The 24437-nt window shown below is 33.0% G+C and overlaps 1 protein-coding gene across 2 annotated transcripts; it reads right to left on the reverse strand.

The window, feature by feature from the left end:
- Positions 1–18264: 18264 nt before the first annotated feature.
- Positions 18265–21977, reverse strand: LOC111911669 (calmodulin-7). 2 transcript variants are annotated; one of them, XM_023907423.2, is made up of 4 exons: positions 21819–21977; positions 20909–21278; positions 18743–18760; positions 18265–18439 (listed from the first exon to the last, which is right to left on the reverse strand). In XM_023907423.2, exons 1-4 carry the CDS (start codon positions 21892–21894, stop codon positions 18349–18351), a joined length of 555 nt encoding a protein of 184 aa, XP_023763191.1. In that variant the 5' UTR covers positions 21895–21977; the 3' UTR covers positions 18265–18348. The 2 variants fall into 2 exon arrangements, with proteins under 2 accessions (XP_023763191.1, XP_023763192.1); XM_023907424.2 differs by lacking the exon at positions 18743–18760.
- Between the last annotated feature and the right edge of the window lie 2460 nt (positions 21978–24437).

Here is a 24437-nt window from a genome sequence, read left to right on the forward strand (position 1 = left end):
TCAAATCCGTGAACGATTGAAAGCCTCTAGAGACCGACAGAAGAGCTACGCCGATAAACGAAGAAAACCTTTGGAATTTCAGGTGGGAGACCGAGTCCTTCTCAAAGTCTCACCCTGGAAAGGCTTGATACGCTTTGGCAAGCGTGGGAAGCTTAATCCGAGGTACATAGGGCCTTTCGAGATTCTTGCCAGAGTCGGCCCCGTAGCTTACAAACTAGATCTACCCGACACTCTGCGTAACGTACATTCTACATTCCACGTATCTAACTTGAAAAAGTGTCTGTCAGACGAGACTCTCGTAATCCCACTCGACGAGATCGAGATCAACGAGAGCCTCAACTTCGTGGAAGAACCTGTAGAAATCTTGGACCGTGAGGTCAAGCAGACGAAACAAAGTCGTATCCCTATCGTGAAGGTTCGCTGGAACGCTAAGCGAGGACCGGAATTCACTTGGGAACGCGAGGATCAGATGAAGCTGAAATACCCTCATCTTTTCGCTTGATTGTTTGTAACTTTTATTTGCTTAAATTCTAATTTCGGGACGAAATTCCCTCTAACAGGGGGATGATGTGACAACCCGAAATTTCCAATTGTATGAACATCATCTATTCAATAGAAGCTAGTTCAGTTTCTGTGATTTTCAAGCTTTTCCAAACAACTTTGTGTACATTAGGGTTTACGTTTTAGGTGATATCAGGAGAGTGGATACTCCTGGTTTTGTGAAACTTGGGCATTTCAAGTTTCATAATGTTACAGTCCAACATCAGGAATGAAAATATTTTCTGCCAAAATATTCCAGGACTATAAATAGTTTTCTGAATTAAATTAATTCATTATTCACAATTCCAAATAGAGAAAAGCCATATTCTCTCTGACGGATCTTCGGGTTTTCATCCCAGATTATGAGTCTACTTTTCTATATGTGTTTCAATACTTGTTTAATGCATATTAACAACAATTACATGTCTAGATGTCAAGATCCGGGAGTTTACTGCCCAAGAACGTTCTTGGGGAATAAACTCCAAAATGGAACATTATGGCTTCCTAGTCCCAATTCCTTGTTAGAAGTCTTGTTTAGGAGATAGACTATGACATTTATGGATCAAAAAGCAACCAAGAACCATAAGTTCTAGGAGTTTACGGCCAAGGAACTCCCTTGGGCCGTAAACCCCTTTTCAAGGGCTTAAATGCCCTAAAACTCTCCCCAAATGCTTAAGGACCTTAACCACTTGTACTTGTGCTTGTTTAGAACACCAAAAGCCCATAAAAACCATAAGTTTTTAGGAGTTTACGGCCAAGAACCCTTCTTGGGCCGTAAACCCCTTTTTGTGGGACAAAAATCATTCCAAGCTACCCTTAAGCCTTTAGACAATTTATCTTGCACCTTTGGGACTAGAATGGAGAGAAGAACACATAGAAACACCTCCTTGGAAGGAGTTTACGGCCAAGGATCATTACTTGGGCCGTAAACTCCAAGTGAAGGCACCAAAGTGTGCCTCTTGTTCCCATTAGCCTTAGATAAAATCATGGATGCCATTCTTGATGTTTAAGTGCCTCAAATCAATTTATTTCCTAGAGTTTACGGCCGTAAACTCTAAGGTGAAGGACCTTAGGCCGTAAACTCCCTTATGGAGTGTTCTAGAGCCTTAAAACTACTTCATGCATTATTCCAATAAAGATAGGAGTGTTCTAGATGCAAGATAACACCACAAAACACCCAAAAACACCATTTGAGGAGTTCACGGCCATAAACCTATGAGTTTACGGCCGTAAACTCCAAGGTGTGGGGTTTGTTGGATGGTGAACTCCTATACAAGGCCCTTTGATGTTTCAAACCCTTTTGCCTTGTCCCGTAGCAACTTAGATGCAACCATTTGAACCCTAAACACTCATAAAAGTGTTTAAATGTTTTCTAAGTGTCTTAACTTATTTAATTAAGTTATTATATGTCTAATTAGTTATATATATGTTTATTATATGATAACTAGGCTCGTGCGTGTAAACCAGTCTCCGTTTGCCACCTAGCACGGTAGCCGACACTACAATTCGAACGACTCACCACAAGTGAGTTCATACCCCTTGAATCAACCTTTGAAATGATTTTAAATGTTTTATAACACTTTATGGGGGGGAATACAATTCAAATACTTATAAGTTATTACTTCAATCACATGTGATTGTGTTTAATCACATGTGATTAATAACTAGGAAAACAACGATTTTTACCACTGTTCAAACTGTTTTCAACTGCCTTACTATTGAAATGTTTTACAAACTGTTTTACTATCCAAACTTACTTATAGACTGTGATTCATTCAAATGCTTCTTATACTTAAACTGTTTTTATCAACTTATGCTTTTAAAATGATTTTTAGATCGACATCAAGTCAATCTTCTCTTGAAATTATATTTATGTTTTAAAATGTTTTATGAAAACTTATTTATGCTTTATATATACAAGTGCATGCCCGTATATGTATAGATATATAAATAATGTTCAAAAGGCTTAGGAATGCCATCCGCCCTATTTCCTTTTCCTCGATTTGGATGTGGTCTGGTGGGATTTCGGGTGACCATCCGAAAGTCGTTTCCATATTACTTATATATCATATATACATGTATAGACATAAAGGTACTTCCATATTCATATTCATCAGTACATCTTTAGCTGGTTACCATCGGGGTAACGCAGGATCATATACAGATATACTAGAAACAATACATATACAGACATACTAGAAACAATACATATACAGATATACTAGAAACAATACATATACAGATATACTAGAAACAATACATATACAGATATACTAGAAACAATACATATACAGATATACGAGAAACAATACATATACAGAAATACGAGAAACAATACATATACATGAATACTTAACAATTGTGATCCACTGTATCGGGCATGCCTTAAATGTCATGGCCTGAGTTGTAGCCAGAATTCTCTTGGAGGGAGAGCGTGAGTTTGCGTATAGATCTATACTGGATTGACTATCCTACACCTTGCTGCTAGCTACAGCCGGACCTACAGGTCTGCGGGTGCCAAACGTCATTTCTTATTACGACCATTCATTATGTCGTTGATTATCAGTCGATAGCATGGTGCAATTAATCACAATAAACCTTAATATAACTCCGGTTTAAGGTAGTAGTATTTAGTACAGCAGTAGTCTTATTATACAAAGCTACAGTACTACAATGATTTACCCATTGCATATTTTAGTGATAACCTCACTTAAGAATTAATGTACAAACTATATTTTTAACAAATAAATAGTCATATTTGGGTAATCACACACTTTTACAACAGAAAAGTTTACAAAACAGCCTAGCCTTGGTAGAAGGTTACTTTTATAGAAAATATAGGATTTTCTGAGTGATTCAAACTTTTACAAACACTTTCAAACATTTACTTACATTTTTACAACTTATACATTGAGACAGGTTCAAACGTTTTTACAAGGAACATTGACACTAAAATACTTATGAACTCACCAGCTTAATGCTGATAAACTCTTTCAAAATAACTTGTATTCTCAGGTCATCAGTAGACAGGTACCGAGGCCAGCTTTTGAGAAGATGGAGTGCATTCAAGACTCATCTCATATTATTTTGTGTTTCATTATTTTTGGTGTCTATAACTATACAGAACACACTTGTATTAAAATTATATATATTTAATGCAATGGATGATGTTGTTTGCTTATTTACATTTACTGTGTTGTGATACTGTACATGACGTCCTCCGCCCCGGAACGTTTCCGCCGTTCTTGGTTTTGGGGTGTGACATAGCCCCAAAAGGGCGGACCAGACGTGCCGAGGCTCGGAGAGTGGACCAGGCATGACAGAAGGCCCGGTGTGGGCGGACCAGTCATACTGTAGACTCAGAGAGTGGACCAGGTGGATTGAAGGCCCGGTGCGGGCGGACAAATCACACTGTAGACTCGAGGTTTATGGCTAGACTCAGAGGGTGGACCAGGTGGACTGTAGGCCGGTGCGGCGGACCAGTCACACAGTAGACCCGAAGTGCTTGGCTGTTCTGTGATCAGATATGTTGTGGCATGTTATGCGTGTATGGTGTATGTGGTTGGTATTTTGGGGATATCTCACTAAGCTTTCGGGCTTACAGTTGTGGTTTTATGTTTTTCAGGTTCTTCAGGAGACCGTGGCAAGGCGAAGGCGTGATCGTACCGCTCCTCATGATTTTGTAGTAATGTGATTCTGGGAATACGTTAAATGTTTTGTATTGAAAACCTTTTTGTAAAGATTTAATGGAATCGAGCTGTTTTTGAAAAATTTAAAATTGGTTGTATTTTTTTCGGTCGTTACAGGATGTCTGCGGCGTTACCTTGAGTAGCAGCATTGACCTCGCGAACTCTGGTTGCTTTCTTGTCTGCCTGGTAGTTCTGGGTAGCTATAGCGCCCACAATAACAGGAAGTGCTCGATCAGCTGAACCTCCCCCACTGACATTGTAAAAATCTCGACACATGCCGAAGGGAGGGCGTACACCTTGCTGGCGGCTCCAGTAGTAGAGGTGGCTTCCCCACATGGGAATGGGTCCCGGTTGATATGGTCTGATTTCGGGAGGATGAGGGATGGGAGGGTCGATTACTTCCGGCTCAGAGTTTGTTCCACTAGTAATTTCCTCGACCTCTTCGTCGACTTCAAATTCCTCTCCGACTTCGACTTTGAATTCTTCTTCGACTTCCCCTTCGAGTTCTTCCTCGACCTCCTCTTCGATTTCCTCTGGGTCTTCCTCCGGGTGTTCTTCTATCCAACCGCCGTTGCCTTGGTTTGGGTAGTAAGGATCTCCCGGTAAATGGAATCCGGCCATTTGTCTGTACTAGGATAGAGGTATGAGAATTTTATAAGAAAAGAATTTTCTATTTAACGACTTCCTACGTTTAACTATATCCTTACGGAGCGCAAATGTTTCATTGTACAATTATTTTTAATAATACTCCTATAGTATTTCAAATTGGCGAATCTAAAATAATTTGTTTTTGGTAAGTTTTTGGCTTGTTGTCCACTATGACCATTCCTCGACGTACGTTGGTCAAATCTAGGATAAATATAGTTGATCAGGCTATATTTATTCTCGACCTGATTACATACCCCGAGCACCAATCGTAGTGTCGCAACTTGCCTTAATACTTTTTGTCATGATATGAGACTAATACATGCGAGTAAAGATGTATATTTTTAAAAGAAAATATATTGTTCATGAAAACATTTTGTCAGAGGGTTTTTGGTCCCCTTTGCATTTATAGTTTGTATATCTTATGTGGTTCGATATACTTAGTTCACTATAAACAATGCTCTGATACCAATCTGTCACACCCCCAAACCAGAATGGCGGAAACATTCGAGGGTGGATGACTTCACGTAGTATCACAACAATTGAATATTGTAAAGAAAGTAACACAACCATCATATATATAATGAAAACGTATATTGTTGCGTTATACATATTAGCAAAACAATATTACAATATGATGATATAAATGTTTAATAATAACGTCCTTAGCGTTCCTTCTTCAAAAGCTGGTAGTTACCTGTATTACTGATTCCCTGAGAAATACAAGTGGTTTCGAAAAAGTGTCAACAATTAAGTTGGTGAGTTCATAAGTGTTTTGCATTGAAAAGTATGCCCTATTGGTAGTAAATCGATGAACGAGGTTTTCAGAAAATCCAATATTTTCTATAAATGGTTTGAAAAGTTCCCAGAATTGGACTGCGTTAGTGTGTTTCATACTTGAATAATAATGATAAACTTTGTGCTAAAAATAACTTGGAAAAACTGAATGCATATATGAATCTTGTAAATCAAACTTGTTTTTATACTTTTATGTGAGTTTTATAACCATATTATTGACACTGACTGCCTGTAACAACATTCTTCAGGTGTTGTAGTGTTATGACATTTGTCACCCCAGACCTGCCGGTCTAACTATAGCTAATAGTTTAGGTGTGGGCTTGTCAATCCCGTATAGATCTATACACAAGTATCACGCTCTCCCTCCAAGAGATTACGGTATATAATACAGGACTTGAAATGCATACATAAGAGTACATTGAAGTTTGAATATCTCACATTGCTTGGTATAAATAGATTTACGATAAGAAAGACTTTACTTCATTTGAAAGTATTTCGTTTTTAAAGATGTATGTGTAAAAATGTATGTTATACTTGCTAACTATACTCATTATAGTTTCTCAGAAAGTATGTTTCCATTTAGTAAAAATAACTTGGTGATATAATAGCCCTTTAACATAAGGATGTTTGTATCGATACTCTATAAGATAGATATTACATTTACGTTTATAAAATGATACTTTGACTTGTAATGTACTTGTATTTCCCCCCTAAAACATGAAAAGAATTGAAAAGTAGGGGTATGAACTCACTCGTTTGGTTTGAAGAGAGAGAGGCTAGAGTTGAGCAGAACTTCGACCGCGGAAAGTTGCGCCTTCGGGCTCTTCGGGGATCTCGGTAGCGTAGATCTTTCGTCGGGGGCTCGGGTACGGAAACCGAGGGCGTCGAGATGGTCTCTGAAGCTTGAAAGTATGAGAGAGTGACTGGGAGTTTGAGAAAGTGTGCAAAAACCCGTGGCTCAAACCTTCTATTTATAGGCTGGAGGATCCGTATACGCGGGGCGTACTACCGGAGTACGCAGGGCGTACTCGGTACGCGGGGCGTAAAAATGCGTCACGGCTTACGACTCTGGTCTAGCTAGCGTAGAGCACTCGAGCCGATGGGACTTGACACTGGGTCTAGTACGCGGGGCGTAATTTTGGATTACGCAGGGCGTAATCTAGTCTTCCATCTTCTAAATTCCGTAACTTTCACGTACGGGCTCCATTTTTCGCGTTCTTTATATCCACGCATAGGTGAGATTATGCTCTACAACTTTCATTTAGACTCCGTCGGCTAGTTTTGACTTTATTTTTAGTGATATATTTTTAATAGGGCGGGACTACTAAAGTCCGTTAAAAATTCATAGTTTCTTTATTCGACGTCGGTTTTCGTTTGTCTTTTTATCATTTTATTACTATTGTGGAGATCTTCAACTTCCGTTTAGGTGGCGATAGCTAAATAACACTCAATCTTCAATTTGAGTTTTTAGCCCTCTACTACTGTTACGAAACTTAGGAAATTCGTAACTTCTTCATACGAGGTCCAATTTGGGCGATCTTTTTATGTATGTTTACAGATTAATGAACTCTACATCTTTTGTTTAGATACTTAAGGCAAAAATGCATTTTATTGAAATTTCACTTTTTACGTTAAATAGCGTTTTAACGGTGTGTCGTAAATATACGATTAGTTATAATTTCTTCAATATAACCCGGTTTTGAACGTTCTTTACGTTTTTGGAAACCTCGGCACGATATCTAATATTTGATGCATCCCAACTTAGATATTTGAACACTTTATTTTTGAGGTTAATTTAGTTGATTCCAAATAGTTTTCGTTGTTTTTGACTTTTGAGCGTTACACTGCTTTTGGAAAAAAAAATATAGGGTTGTCACATGTACGAAAACGCATTGGTAACTCGATGTTATAAAACGTGCTTTTATGGTTCTTTGTCAAACAAATTGGAAATCGGGAAACAAACTGCTGGACAATAAGTAAGACATTGTTCCATGTGTTTGTCCGGCTGATATCTACAACAGAGGATTATATGATCACTTATATTAAATGGCGTATCATCATCTTCTCAGTTCCAAGAGACCTTGAAAGAGCTACGATTGTTGTTCGGTTCCTGAAGTATTACAGTTATAGTTATTAGAGTTATCCAAGTGGGAGACTGTTAGATAAGGTGTCTAAGTCCATAACTATTTCTGGTATGTACTTGACCCGACCTGGCATGGTCCATTTGGGTTGCATGGCACCATGCAATTGGATAGACTAAATGAGAGAAATAACACTTGGGAATTATTAATATATTATAAGTTCTAATATATTAATAATATTATTGAATTAGTTTGATCAAGAATTAATTTAGAATTAATTAAGTGATCAAAAGATAACTAATTAAATATATGGGTTGATTATGTAAATCATCCATAACTTGTATAGTGGGCTAAGAGGCTCCATGGATTATCAAGTTGGGTTAAACCCATAGGATGCTCCATGGATGCTCCATGGGAGTTACAAACCCATGGGTCATGGAAATGAAGAGTCGTGACACATTAAGGTTTACATGGTGTAACCCTAGATCTGTCAGCACTATATAAGAAACCCATTCTCCACCAAAATTGGCTACACATATGAAACAAGAGGGATAGGTCGATTTTAGAAGTGTGTATTCTCTATAAAGTCATTCCAAAAGCATTTGGTGTTGTGTGAAGCATTTGAGGCATCACACTTGGAGTGCTAGGCTCACAAGGTTTCAAGGATCATAAGCAACAACAAGGTAAGTTATTCTATCTTTCATTCAAGTAAAAAAATTGTTCCCCATGTATGCTAGATAGGAATATAACCTTGGAGTTCAACTTTGCATGATAATTAGATAAACATAGATCCAAGGTTATTAGGGTTGCATGTACACTTAGGAAGTGTTAGAATGCTCAAAACCCATCAAACCTAACCTTCTAAAATTATTTAGTCCTCTCAATATGTAATTTAACGTATTCGTTTACTAGTTAGCTAAAGATAAATAGGACTTCTAAAAGCACAAAGAAAGCATCATTTGAGCATTGAGTACACATAATCAAGCATATCCTAATAAGGACATTATATCATTGATTAATTTGTACTAGCATGCAGTTCATAAAGCTAATATACATATAACAGGCACATACGACATCCTTCCTAGATCCTTAGTCCTAATCTAGCATGAAGTTCTCATAAACATATCATAACACAAACTTATATGGGTAATTTGGGAGTACTTACTTGAGCTCGGTTGATTGCATGCACCATACTCTTTTCTCTTTTCAAAGCTCTTTTTCTCTTTTCAAAATTCTTTTTTATAAAAAATGATTTTCTTTTGAAAATTTTCATACCAAGTCCTCAGTTTGAGTCCGGACACACCCGAGAGTATGCCCGAATCCCTCAAACCAAGGCTCTGATACCAACTTGAAACAATCCCAAATATACAGTTCAAAATTTTCATTTTAATTCATTAATAAAAACCAGAAGTATCAAAAAGACATAAATTGTGAATCTCAAAAATATCATAACATCTGTCAATGTATCAAAATCATATGTCAAACATCAGAGTGAATCCTCCAAGGCTAAAAGTTGTGGTGTGTGCCATGCAGTCATCCCGAGCTCTTCCCCTTACTAATGGAAGTACCTGAAACCAAAACTGAAAACTGTAAACATGAAGCTTAGTGAGTCTCCCCAAACTACCACATACCATACACATAATCACATAATAGCATACATTGGGCCTTTCCCGCTACATCGGGCCCCGCCCGGCATCGGACCGAAATCCGGTATACATATAACATATCATCAAGCATATAACATAGGCACATAACATAAACATATAAACATTCCTCGAGCTTGCCTCGGCATCGAACCGAAGCCCGAAACAAATAAACATAACATATAAGTTAAACATTCATCAGGCTTGCCCCGACATCAGACCGAAGCCCGGAACACATAAATAAAAACATGCAAGAATCACAAAAACATCGAGCATACAAACATTCCTTAGGCTTTCCCCCGGCATCGGACCGAAGTCCGGAAACATATCACCTACATCGGGCAAACCCCGGCATCGGACCTAAGTCTGACATATGCTAACATATATAAACGGGCCAGCATTGGTGCCTTCTACCCGTTCCTACTGGAGGAAAACTCACCTCATAAAGCTGGCTGCTGAATCTCTCGGTAAGGAATCTCTATCGGCTGATCCCACAACTCCTCGGCTATCATTACCAAATAACACTTAGTCAAAATCCAAACAATTCTTCTTAGGGTAAAATGAATATTTTATCCCTGATCTAACCCATGACCTAGGCCCCAATCCATCAAGCCCACTAATGGTCCACTTATGGCACATTTATGGTCCAATTTTCTAGATTTGGCCCAACTTCCCAAATGGGCCTTCCCTTAAATCCAATATGCAATAAAGTCCATTATCAGCCCAAAAGAATAATCCACTAAGGCCCATAATCAACTAGTACAAGGAAATGGCCCAAAAAGGCCCACTGTCGCAACGAATGAAAGGCGTTCCCTTGTGGAACGATGGGCGTTCCTCCTTGGTTCAGATCACGAGCCCCAATGGGAACGCATCGCGTTCCCAGGACCTACGCAGGGCGTTCGCGTCAAACTTTCACAATCAGGCCATTAAGCACTTAATGCTTAAGCCATGCTATCCAATCACATATCCAAGCTATCTAGGACCTCTAGAGTCATAAAGTCACGAACTTGGTGACTTTGCATGTCCCCATGATTTGAAATCTCAAGAAATCGCAATCAACTTCCATAAATATGGTCCTAACTCTTGCATGAACCCATTAAGACCTCAAAGATTGAAACTTTACAGATATAGGGACACCATTAGCATCAAAGGTGGCAACTCTAAGCTTATAAACGAATTTGAGTCATAAAGATCCATTCTTGGGGACTAAAAAGGTCCAAAACATCATTACACTAGATCTAAGAATACTTGAGGAAAGTTGTAAACTTTATACCTTCAAAGAGTCCCAAATGATGATGCTATCCCAGATCTATGAGCTCAAGATACTCAAGTTCCTCTTCACTAGCTTCTCCTTCCTTCTTCCAAGCTTCTAAGCTCCAAAACAAACTTCACAAGGCCAAACACACACAAGAATGAGAAAAGGAGGCTATCTAGAGTTTTCTGAGGTTGAAAGGCTGGTAAGGAGGCCAGGGTTTGAGTCATAATGTTGTTTATATAGGTCCCAACCCTAAAAATTAGGGTTTTCATTCAGCGCTGGAACGCGGCGTTCCTCAGGGGAACGCCCCGCGTTCGGGCTCCGCCTCCAACATCCAAAGTTAGCATAAATGGTCTCTCCTTCTTCCAAATTCCATAATAACAAGGTCCAAAAGTAGAAAATTAATATATAAGGGACCAAAAATGTAATTAATACCTGGACTAGGTATTACAGAAGCACCACATACAAGCATTCGATGCATAAAACTAGCATTACATTGAGCGTACTCCTACGTACGCCTAGTGTACCCATTAGAGGCCCAAAAGCTCTTATTGGGTTAAGTCAAGTCGTCCAAACACAGATCTGATCCCTAGATAAGGTAGTAAACCATAAAGTTGCCAACTTTACTCTCTTGCATGGCTTAATGGGACCCAAAACCCATTTTTATCCTTCTAAACCCATAATATACCAACTTAATCGAGACTCACCTAAACCTATCAAGATGACATTTTTATGCACCCACAACCTCAGAAGTGCTAAGATACAACATTCTAAGCTCTTGGAGCAACTGATACTCGCAAGGATGACTCTAAGGACCAAAATAAACCCAAAACATACGCTAGACTAGATCTAACACATAGAGCCATCAAGTTAGAAACTTTATACCTCCTGGAAGTTGATGAAGATGATTAGAGTTTGGATCCACAAGCTCCAAGCAAGCAATGCTTCCAACAAGAACTCCTTCTTCTCCAAGGCATGCTAAAATCACACCAAGAACCTCAAAATGCTCAAATGGAAGCTAGGGTTTCGAATATAGGGTTTAATGGGATGGAGGCTGAAGATAAGAGGGATTGGAGTTGAGTTAAGATCATTAAATAGGGTCCAAGACCCTAAATTAGGGTTTGCATGAGGCTGGAGTATGTCCTGTGTACTCCCAGTACACCCAACATACTCCCTATGTACGCCCGGCGTACTAGGCTTAACTTAAAGCCACCAAACTTCTAAAAGCCATAACTTCTTCGTTCTAAATCTGATTTCTACGATCCTAATATCCATGGAAAGGTAATGAGAAGCTCTACACTTTTATCAACCCCCTTCCCATAAAGCTTTCCGAACTAAAATCCAAAATTCATAAAAGGGCCGAACTGCCACTTTACCGATATACCCTTGGACTCCAAAACACAAACCGAACTCCCAGATCATCTAACCTACATTATTCACACTCAACAGGGGTCTAAGTCTCTTTCCCAAAGGACCTAAGTCTTATGGCAACCGGTCTTCGTGTCACAGCCCCGAATTATGAAACGATTCGAAACAGAGTGTTACACTCATTTTATTATTTAAAGTTTGGAATTTGAATGTCTCTAAAATCATAATTTTAAACTTATAAATTTTAATCATCAAAATTTTTCATTATATAGTTTTAAACGATAAAGCTTGTTTTATTTTTAAAACCATTTTAAACATCTTATGTTTAAATGACAAATTTATTAAAACCAAACTCCATGTGATTATTTTTATGTTCAAAATATTATTTAGCATTCAAAATCTGTATTTATCATTCAAACATAATATTAACATAAAAACAAGCCTCATAAGCATAATATATGTGCATAAACAAAGCCATAAACTAATTTCATTAGTCATCATAAAAATGTTAAGTCGCCTAAGTAACATAAGGATCAGATCTTTTATGATGTTCTTCATGCCCTATTTCCTTAAACAACTCGTTATGGTTAATTTAATTAAAGATAAAGATAAAAGAAATTAGAAATGAAAAAAAAGGTCATTTCATGTGGTTCACGGACCAACAATGTAAGTTTTCGAAACTACAAGGACCATGTTCGTCAAAAAATAGCAGAGGCTGAAGTTATGACTTTTAATAAACCACAAGACCATTTATGTAATTTTATCTTAAAATTATTATATAATCGTTATAAATTTATTATCTTATTGATATGACATTATTAAATATTAAAAATATAAAATTAACTAGCAAAGAAGTAACAAACAATTAAAATTTACATATAACTAAACAGTAAAATAAAATACTATTGAATGTTAAATGGTTAAAATCATATTTGGCAAAGTAGTCGAAAAGCTAGCTTACTTTTATGATTTTATTAACACTAAATTACAATTACAATAAGCTTATTATTTTTTCCAAAAGAGTCTAAATATGCACAACTTAGGTCATCTGCTATACTCTCCATGACAACAGTTGTGGAGAGCTTCCACATCGATCACCACCACCCGCTACAAAGCCATGGAGTACCCTCCACGACCACAAACAGAAGAACGAAGAGAGAGAGAGAGAGAGAGAGAGAGAGAGGGGGGGGAGAAGAAGAAGAGCTGAGAGAAGAAGAATCCTTGATTGGGCGCTGTCGTTCGTCTTCCCCACCACAAAAACGCCCGATCATGGTAGGCTGGGGTGGTGTGCACGAACAACGCTCGTGGCCACGTAAACCACGAGCATCTTCGTCGTTGGTATACCCGAAGGCCTTAAAAGCAAAATAAGCACCTCAGATTTACATTTATGATGATGCTATCTAGCTTGTAATCATATTATAAACAATTATAACATCCTTCTCATGATTAACTTATTCTATGACTATTTAGTCAAATCCTAGTTTGAAATCCACTTCAAAACTTTGTAAATCTACATCTGCTTTCAACACCACGATAACATGATTCTAGTTAATGATTAATTGCTAAATCAATAATATAATTCAACTTATAACAGATCAAACCATCAATTTCAACATACAAGTGTTTCAAACTTCATTTGAGGCCTCAAAAATACCATTAGAAAAAAATTGACTTGATTAAAAGTTTTAACACCATGATTTGTACTTTGCATCAATAATATTACATCTAAACCATATCACTAACCTAATTCATTGCCTAAATCAAATTCCTTTGTATCTCGTGTTGATTTCATAAAGCTATGGTTTCAAAGTTGTATTGAAAGCTTCGTTAAATCGAATTTGATAGTAAGAATGGAACTACACTATTAGATTTGTAACCTAAGCATGGATTCATCATCAAAATTGAAATTCCAATTTAAAAAATCATTTTTAATATCAGATTTAATGATGATCATTAACATTAAAAGTCAAAAGAAGAAGATAAGTGAAGATTTTCTACTTTGCTCCAAGTTTCTTTGATGATTCAAGTTCTTAATCCTCCAAATGACTTCAATCAACTTCCAGTTGTTTTTTCAACTTCAAAAATATATTTACCTCTCTTATTCATATCTTTATGTCATCGTCGTTCAAATGAAAAGAGGAGAAATGGAATTAGGGATTTGAGTTCAAATGTTTGACCATTTAACAAGAATAACCCAATACTCTTCAAGTTTTCAATTTGTTCCCTAACTTTTTTTATAATTGAAAACACACACACCTACTAATCATACTCATAAATCTACATCTTTTGTCTACAACGAGATTTGAACGAACAACCACTTGGGAAGAAAACTTTCTTGCATAAATTGATATCGTTAGGCCAAATGTAATTTGGTATTTATTCCCTAACTAACTCGCAACTCTCATATAAGTTTGGAAATTTATAAACTAAACCTAATAATTCTGTATCCTAACAATTAAGATCTAATAGGTAAAGTAAATCTATTCATAATAATTTCACTAAAAGGGTATATAATACATGAATAAAAAATATTCATAAAGAAAGTGATGAGAAATGATGTTTTCACCAAAAATGATCGGATCATATATATAAATGGTTTGATTGTGAAATGCCCAAAAACATGAGAAATTAGAGGAAATCTCGAGACAAACACATAGGAAAATGATGTTATGCGACTTCCTTGAGGCAAAACAAAAATTCTAATTCTTTTGCATTCATTGTGTTTGGAATATCAATACACTAGGTTAAAACCTGTGAAAATCATAGTTAAGAAAGAAGGCACTATTGATAATTTATAATGGTAATGAACAATAACATATTTATAAAAAATTATTAAATTACAAAGATAGAATTGTTTATACATAAACACAAGACAATAAAATTACAAGTTAAAATTTACAAATTGTTTATAGTGACATAATTACGAAAAAAATAACTTGGTGTCAAAATCGAAATTTTGTAGTAATATACTGACTTTTTTGCAATTTCTCATTTATAATTTGGTATATTTTTCAATGTTGATGTCCTATGAAGAAAAAAAAATCAAATACATGGCTATAATTAGGTAAAATGTTTTTGGTAAAAAAAAAACAAAAGTGAATTACTATTTTGGTTAAAAGAAAATTAAAAGTGCATCAATGTTTTGGGTTAAAGATATAGGATTTTGCTATTTTAGGTTAAAAATAAAAATATATTGCTAATTTGCTTTAAATATATAAGTAGGTGGTCGAATTGGTTTAAAAGTATAAGTACATTGTTGTTTCGGGTTAAAAATAAAAAATATATATTTATGCTTTTGGTTAGTTTTTAGTTAAAAATAAAACTGCATTGTTTTGATTTATAATAAATCAAATGTTGCTGATTCATCATTTAAAAATTCTAACAATTGCCGTTAAAAGAGAAATAAAAAGTCCTCATAATTGATCATCTAAACTAAAAAGAAACTAACATCATCTTTTAATTGTATTTTTTAATCAATCAATCGTTAAATTTTCATTTATGCATATCAGATGAGTTTTTTTTTAATCAATCAATCGTTAAATTTTTATGTATGCATATCAAATAAGTTTTAGTTATCAAATAACAATTACAAAACTTCTATTTTACCTTATCACAAATCAAATATCAACTTTGAAAACGATTAAGTAATACTCTTTCTTCCATAAATATTTCGACATATTCACAGTTTCAATCTTTATGCTTTTTAACTAAACAAAAACAGTAACACAGCACAATCACAAATGCAATTAGGACGCTATAATACACAAATCGTCAGCTTAATTATGCTTAAATATCTAGAACTTTTGACTATGAATTAAAATGTGATTCGGGATGATATTAGTTTCAAATCTGATTGACTATTTGAATATAAGAATCTTTTAAACAAATAAAATGCATATTTGATATGGTAATGCGTATATTAAAAATGAAGCTAATTGTGTATTGGAGATTAATTAAAAATGGAAGCTAATGGTGTATCGGAGATTAATACCTCTTAATTTTATTGTTTACTGTATTTAATATCATGAATTTATTCCTGAAAACTAGGTGTGAAACCCGTGTATTACACGGGTTTATAAAAAATCTTTAATATAAAATTATAAGCATTACATATTTTTAAAGTAATAATTTTACATAAATACAAAGAATATAATAAATTAAATAAGTAATAAAGGTTGTAAAGCATTTATTATGAAATTTAATAGAATGATCTACTTTACATATATAAATCTCATTAAAATATGGTTTTAAATTTAAGAAAAATGAAAATTTTAAGAAAATGATAAGTGGAAAAGAAATAATTCAAAAACTCTTAGAAAATGACATGTGTCAAATTCAATGAGAACATGACATTTGGCAAAATTGATTTTCATTTATTAGGTTAGATGAGGGATTAGTGTTAAATCGGAATTCAAATTTAAACCAGAATTATAATTTTGTATAAATTCCTTATTTGTAGGATTATAAAGCGTAGGAGTATTAATTCCTTATTTGATTGATAGTAACAAGAAGGGCAATATGGTAAAATGACTTTGATGAAAGAAGGGATTTTGAAGTGCCTCGTGGCATATAAAATGAGTCTTTTAATATGATATTAGTTTATAACCCGTGAAAACTATTATTATAAAATTAATTAAATTTTTATAGTAAAACTTAAAATTATTAATCAATTATTTCAAATAAATTATTAATTAAGAGATATTTTTTTAGTTATATAAAATTATAATAATTGATTTAAATAAATACATGAAATTATATCACATTACAATATATATTAATTTTATTTTATTTTTTATTCTAATGTTATTAATTTAGTGTAATCAGAGTGTGAAATTTAAAAATTTAAAATTTAAAATAAAGAATCAATTATCAAATATTAATTTAATGTAATTAGAGTGAAAATTTTAAATGGAGAATTAATAGGCTTACATGTGGCATATAATATTAATGATGATTTCTAATATTATGATACTTGTCAATAGAAGAATAAACTTATTTATTTATTTATTAGAAGAAGAAGAAGAAGAAGAAGAAGAAGAAGAAGAAGACTAGGTGTAAGACCCATGTATTACATGAGTTCATTTAAAAATAAATATTGAAATTATAAACACTTGAAAAAGTTTGATTTTATAAGAAAAATTAGAAAAATATTGAATTATTAAAATTAAAGTGTTCTTTTTTCTCTTTTAAACTTAAACAAATAATTTAGATAAATAAACAAAGGAAAACTAATGAAGTTTTAATTTAGAAAATTTGAAATTAGAAAGAAAGTCAATTATTGAAATTGATATGCAATTATTATTAAATTTATTGTAATTATTACATTTAAATATTATGTGAAATTTAATAAAATGGAAAAAACCATAAAATGCCATGTGAAAAAAAATTAATTAAAATTAACCACAAAATGACATGTAGTCAAATCAATAAAAGTGTAACATGTTGCAAAACGGTTTTCATTTATTAGAGTAGATGCAGATGCGGATATTTGATAGGTTCACAACCACCTTTAGAAAATACAAATGCCATTCATTTCTATCATTTTACAAAAAAATAAGATCATAAAACCATTTTTATACCCTTGGATGATAGCATAACTAGATGTGAGACCCATGTATTACATGAGTTTATTTAAAAGAAAAATTAAATATGAAAATTTTAATATTTGAGAAGTTTTAATTTATAAGAAAAGTAATAAAAATATTGAATTATATTTAAATTTAAAAGAGAAAAAAACACTTTAATTTTAATAATTCAATATTTTTATTACTTTTCTTATAAATTAAAACTTCTCAAATATTAAAATTTTCATATTTAATTTTTCTTTTAAATAAAGTGTTTTTTTCTCTTTTAAATTTAAATAAATAATTTAGACAAATAAACAAATGAAATTAATAAAGCTTTGATTTATGAAATTAGAAGGAAAATTCATTAATAAAATTGATATATATTTATTATTATATTTATTGGATTATTATTACATTTAAATATTATGTAGAATATAATAAAATAAAATAAAAACTCATAAAATGACATGTGGAAAAAAATTAATTCAAAATAACCACAAAATCACGTTTGACAAATTTAATAAGAGTGTGACATATGACAAAAAAAAAAAAAACTTTCGTTTATTAGACTAGATACAATACAAAGTTCACTAATTTTTTTTTGGGTCCTAATTTTCTTTTGCTTGAAAGGTTATATACTTTTTCGAATCCAAATGTTTTTGTGAAAGTAGATGTCGATTGATGTACCAATGCAACCTAGGACGATCTCATTATTTTCGATCAGATAAATTTTATTTTGAAAAGGAGATATGAATGACACATTTAAAGTACAATACAACTCCCACGAGCCTTTCTCCAACCACTCCTTGAGGACTTGACTCTTGATTGCATGGCTACTTCCTTTCTTCTCTTTCTGAATTAAGAAACATAATATTGTTTAGTTAGTAAAATCAAATAATTTAATTAAAATTCCTTCATTTTAATATTATCCCTTAAACAACCATAAAACTAGTCTCTTTTGAGCAAGCCATACTCATCTTCTACATGAATGAACGTTAGTTTGGTTCATTGTGACACTTTACAATTACATAAACTTAAAAGTAAGATTATTCGAACTCAAAACAAGTTTCTTCAATAAAAGTTTGTATTAGTAATTTTATTTTGTTTCTCGTATATTGATTTTTAAAGGCATTAGAGAGGAGGATAATGAATTCACCGTCGCTTTCTTCGGATCCTTGGCACGGTTGACAAAAAATATTCACATGCGAATCAAAGAAAATAAATTTTTATAAGAAAATGGACAATATGAAAAGAATAAACTCCCCACCAACCAATTCTATAATTAAAATTGGGAAATAAATCAACGATAATCCCAGAAGAAGAAAAAATAATAATTAATAGACATATAAAACAGTTTTCGTTCTTGGGCTATACGTCAATGTTCATAAATTTGTTTTAAAATTTTCGTGTTTCATCAAAGAAATTCATAAAAAAAGGACAATCGCTTTGCTTTTTTTTTTCAAAAAATTGGTGTACGGTTTTTTCCGATCAAGATTAAAGAGGGTTCAATTTTCGTGTCACGTGAAAAGCCTTAAGCCTTAATTTTTAGAAATAATTAGAAAATAACCACATTTTTAATTATGTTTAACGTTTTAATTACTTTTTAGACAAATGATTATTTTTTTCAAAAGTTGCGAAGATTCCAAAAGATTTGAAATTATTTTTATCCGCATAAAAACTTTGAAGTTTTAAAAAGGTTAATATTATTTCGCAATTAAAATTAAAATTTCAAAGTTGTTCTTATAAGTCGCAAAATTGTTCTTATCATTTTGAAATAGAAATTGGTTTTCTTTTTTTAAACCTATTTAAGGTTTATTTGTGAGAGCAATTTTTAAAACGAACACAAATTGAAACGAAGATGGATTAAAGGTACATTCTCTTTTACGGCTTTAGTTCATATCTATGGATGAATGAAGAAAGAAAAGAGCAAGGGTGATGAATAGAGTGGGAGAGGGAGAATGAATGAGAATAAGAATTGAGAGATAGGAAGTTTTAAGATTTTTAAACTTTTTAAGGTTCTCTTTTGATTAAAAATAATTTTGCAATTCAAAAACTATTTCGCATATATCTAAAATTTTGTCTGCACAACAATTTATATTTTAAAGTGTTGTATAGCATGCAACTTGTACAATCCTCTAAAACATAAATCATTGGGTACAAAAACAAAAAATATTAGTGCAAGGATTAAAAAAAAGTATTTCACAACTGATTAGTTTCAAAAAGAGCCATCGTGTAATTTTTTTCCAAAAAAAACATCAAAATAGTAAATATAATAAAGAAATTAGTGCGATCTTTTACTTGACCTGTGTTGCCCTGATATTATTAAAAACTATGAATATCTTGGTTGACGTGCATAGGTAATTTGCTCAATGACCTTTACATTATATTTCACCAACCTATAGAGAGATCTTGATGGATATAAAAAGTGTGTTAAGAGGGCAAAAATGCCAAATTGACCTATTTAATGGCAATAAACTTAGCAAGTATGATATAAAATATCCAATACTTTTGCTAGTCTCGGTTATTTAATTGTGTAAACTAACAATGGTATGCTTTATGAAACCAACTCTATAACATAATTACATAAAGATTGCTACAAAAAATAATATACCGCTTTGTTATAATCCAAACTTTTCCCATTTAACTCATGTTTGGATAAAATGTTATGGGATAAATAATGCCTTTTTTTTTTGAGAAAATTGCAAAACAGTTGGGGAAAAACACGTATGAAAAGCAAATTTGTAAAAAAAGTTATTAACTAAAATGAAAAATCCTATCCACTCGACTTTCTCTATTAACTCTTTTGTTTTGGACTTACCATATTAAAACAAATCCCATTAACTTAAAATAAAAAAATAATTAAGGTGTCTTGAGTATATTTGGCAAAGAATAAGAGCATATAATCATAAAGATTCTTAACTTAAAATATTTAATAGGGACATGACTCAAGAACAAGATTCTAATCTTTAAACAAAGATTAAGCTACATAGAACACAAGAAAATTAAAACTAAAGAATTAAGATTATCCCAATTTTAACAACTACGCATTCATGCAAAAAAAGAATTCAAAGATGAACCAGAAACAAGTAAAATCAAGAGAACCTCATAGAATTTGTTCTAGGTTTATAACAAAAACAGCAAGCAAGAATAAAACTACTTAAAACCTAAAGAGCAAACAAGCAGGAATACATATAAATCCAAACAGATACCCAAAGAAGCAAGCATTCAAAGATATGAAAAGAATCCATCCTACCCACAATTAAAATTTTAGAAATTTAAAATATTTTTTTAGGGTTTTAGTTTTCAAGTTGGAGATCCTCACTTGGCCATCATGATCTTGACGAATTCCTCATAGTTGATCTGACCATCGCCATCAACATCAGCCTCACGAATCATCTCATCAACTTCTTCATCTGTCAATTTCTCACCAAGATTTGTCATAACATGACGAAGCTCAGCTGCAGAAATGAAGCCATTTTGGTCCTTATCAAAAACCCTAAAAGCTTCCTTCAGTTCTTCTTCAGAGTCTGTGTCCTTCATCTTCCTAGCCATCAGATTAAGAAACTCAGGGAAATCAATGGTCCCATTTCCATCAGCATCGACCTCGTTGATCATGTCTTGGAGTTCAGCCTCTGTTGGGTTTTGCCCAAGAGACCTCATAACTGTTCCGAGCTCCTTCGTAGTGATGCAACCTGCAACAATGTTTGTATATAGCTTCTTCCATGACAACATTCATATCTTGAATCGTTCATTACTACTTCTAAAACATGCAAAAGGCTTGATATAACCCATGGAAATCAAATAGATCTGAGTTCTCATTTGTTTACTTTCTATGGTTACTTCACAGCGACATTTCATCAAACATCTTGCAGACAGGACTGACAGAACGAATATGTGTTTATGACTAAAATTGAATTGAAGTAAAACATAGAAGACGTTATTGGCAAGTAAGAAATCAGATTGATCTTTGATTGGGTAGATATGAGAATGATCCCCAACTCAAAGTCTAGTCAACAAACTAGAAAACGAATTCAACTATGCAAAAAAGACCTTAGAAGTCAAACATCAGTGAAATAAAAAATCACCAATTAGAAATGAGAACTCAGATCTCCTTACACTAGATGATCGCATCTAAACTAACGAATTATGAACCGATTGTATGTGTACAACAAGTTGATTCATGAAAAAAGTGATATTAAACAAGAAAAACAAGAGGGGGAAAGAGAGCTGACCATCTCCATCCTTATCGAACAGGCTGAAGGCTTCTTTGAACTCGGAGATCTGATCATCAGTGAGCTGATCGGCCATTATTTGTGAATCTACAGTGAAAAATCAAGAGAAAGAAACAGGGGATTAGAGAGGTTTGTTGGTGTTTGAAGAGACTGCGTTCTCGGGAGTGGAGCGTATATATAGAAGATCGGTCTTGAGTCTTGACAGCATCTGATGCTTCATGGAGTTTTATTTACGAGGTTGCCCTTCGCTTTATTTTGCTTTTACCGAAAGTGACCTCCAGGAGTGATATGCTATTCTTTGGTACGTAATTGTTCTTTATTAAAGTAAGATCCTTTCCTCTCAACCCTCCAATGGCAAAAGTGACAATTGGCTAGGGGTGAATTAGACGTGTTTTTCACATTAATTATTGTAATGTTCAAAACATCAATGCCAAAATTTTATAATTAACTAAAAGTATGACTATATATATTCATACATTCGAAATATGAATGAGGTTAGTGAAATTTATGGTTCAAAGTGGTTGATTACAGTAACAAACGGTTTTTTGAAATAAAAAATCAAGCAGTTTGAATTGCCTATCGGAAACAATTAGGCGGTATGGTTGTATGAAGTAAATTGGTTGTCAAGCATGAGTAACCTTTGTCCATATCCAAAATCTATCTACGTTTTTTTTATTCAATTGTAAGTTACCTCTATCTACAACGTGGACCATCAAAAGGGTTGTGACCCCTTGGCCCCCACATTTCGCCGTGTTAGGGATCATATTCATCTTATATGCAAGTATACATTTTGTATCACCTTAACTTGTATTAGGTCATGATTTAAATCTCAATTTCCACTTATGCAAATTACTGTTACAATAAATTGATGATAACATTAGAATCAAATGGTCGATCTTGCTGATTTATCTTTATGTCGAACTTAGATGGGAATACAAAATGTCATATTTAGAAAATACATGATAGCAATTTTTTCAACTCCTTTACAATTCTAATATTAAAATTATGTTTTAAATAAAATTGTAAAAGTATGTAATTAAACATGATCTAATTAGTAAAAATTTTAAATCATCTAAAATATGATATCCATGTATACCCGATTTGGAATCAACTTTAATTGACAAGGAATATATACTTTGATATTTTGATTTTATCTGCTTTTATATATGTACATAACACATAAAAAGGGTTATGTCTTACATACACTTTGATGCTTTAATTTTGTCCACTTTTATATATGTACATAACATATAAAAGGATTTTGCCTTATATACAATTATCTTAGTCACATGTAAAGGACTTATAGAATTATGTCTAAAAGGTATTTTGAGATTCAAACAAGGACATTACACTTAAGATGTTAGGGTATGTGTGTCTACATAACGAATTGAAGTTATTATGACCATCAACCGAACCTAATAAATAGCTTGATTAGGACAAGTAGTGAATTGTTCGATAACCCCAAAACAATATGTAACACCTTTCATATAAGTCACTTTTAAACAATACTTAAAAACATATTTTTAAATTTTTTATAAATCTTTTAATCAAGGAAAATTCCCAAAATATTTTTAAACAAAAAAAAAGTTAAATGCACATGAGGGAACATTACAATCAATACAAATGCATATACATTATTTATAGTAATAATGTCTAACTATTTTAGATCTAAGTGTTATCTTAGGTGTTATTTGTTTTTTCTGAGGCAAAATGTTTGCAGTCTGCGGACCACATCTGTAGACCTCTGCAGTAGAAGAGGTGGATCAAACGTCTGCAGTCTGAAAAAAAAAAGATTGTTTGTTTTTTTAACATTCGCGAGCTACTAAAATAAATTGAAATATAAATAAACTAATTTTTTTAAACTTCAAAGTTATTTTTTTAATATTTTTATGACTATGTTATAAATAATTAACGAACCTAGATCAACTTTTATGTATTATTGTAAAAAAATAAAAAAAAAAATGGTATGAATTAACGTATATATTTGATAAAAACCAACAACGTTGGTTGCAAAGTTATAACTAAACATTATAATTAGTGATCAAAGAATTTGATATACAAATTGACTGAAATAAACTTCGATTTTTTTCAATTAAATCTATTAAAGACGTACCATAAATATTTTCTAGAGAAATTGATGATATTGTATTAAATAATATTTTACAAAATTTGGCAAAAAATATAAAATTATATTATGATTTTTTTTCATATTTATATAAACAACTTCAACGACTATTATTGTAATAAATCTTTATTTACAAATTTGTCAAAAATATCATGTTTGTATAGTCGAACATTTTTTTTTAAGTTTTGTAATTTTTTTTTTCAAATTGTTTATCATTAATAAAGTTGGAAAAATATAAATTAAAAAAAAAAACTTAAAAAAAATAAAGATATATATGTTTTTTTAGGCTAGAAGATGTCTAGAGATGTTAGAAGATTCTGGTCCACATCTGCGCCAAGAAGAGGGCGCGCATACATTTTTAGGTCTGCAATCTTCAAAAAAACAAACAGTCTGTGAAGGCTAATGTCTGCACGTGGTCTGTGTGGCGCATACAGAAGAGGCTACGCAGATCTGCAGAAAAAAAAACAAACACTACCTTAAAGTCTTCATGTAAC

This window comes from Lactuca sativa, chromosome 2, assembly GCF_002870075.4.
Source record: "Lactuca sativa cultivar Salinas chromosome 2, Lsat_Salinas_v11, whole genome shotgun sequence".
NCBI classification, from domain to species: Eukaryota; Viridiplantae; Streptophyta; class Magnoliopsida; order Asterales; family Asteraceae; genus Lactuca; species Lactuca sativa.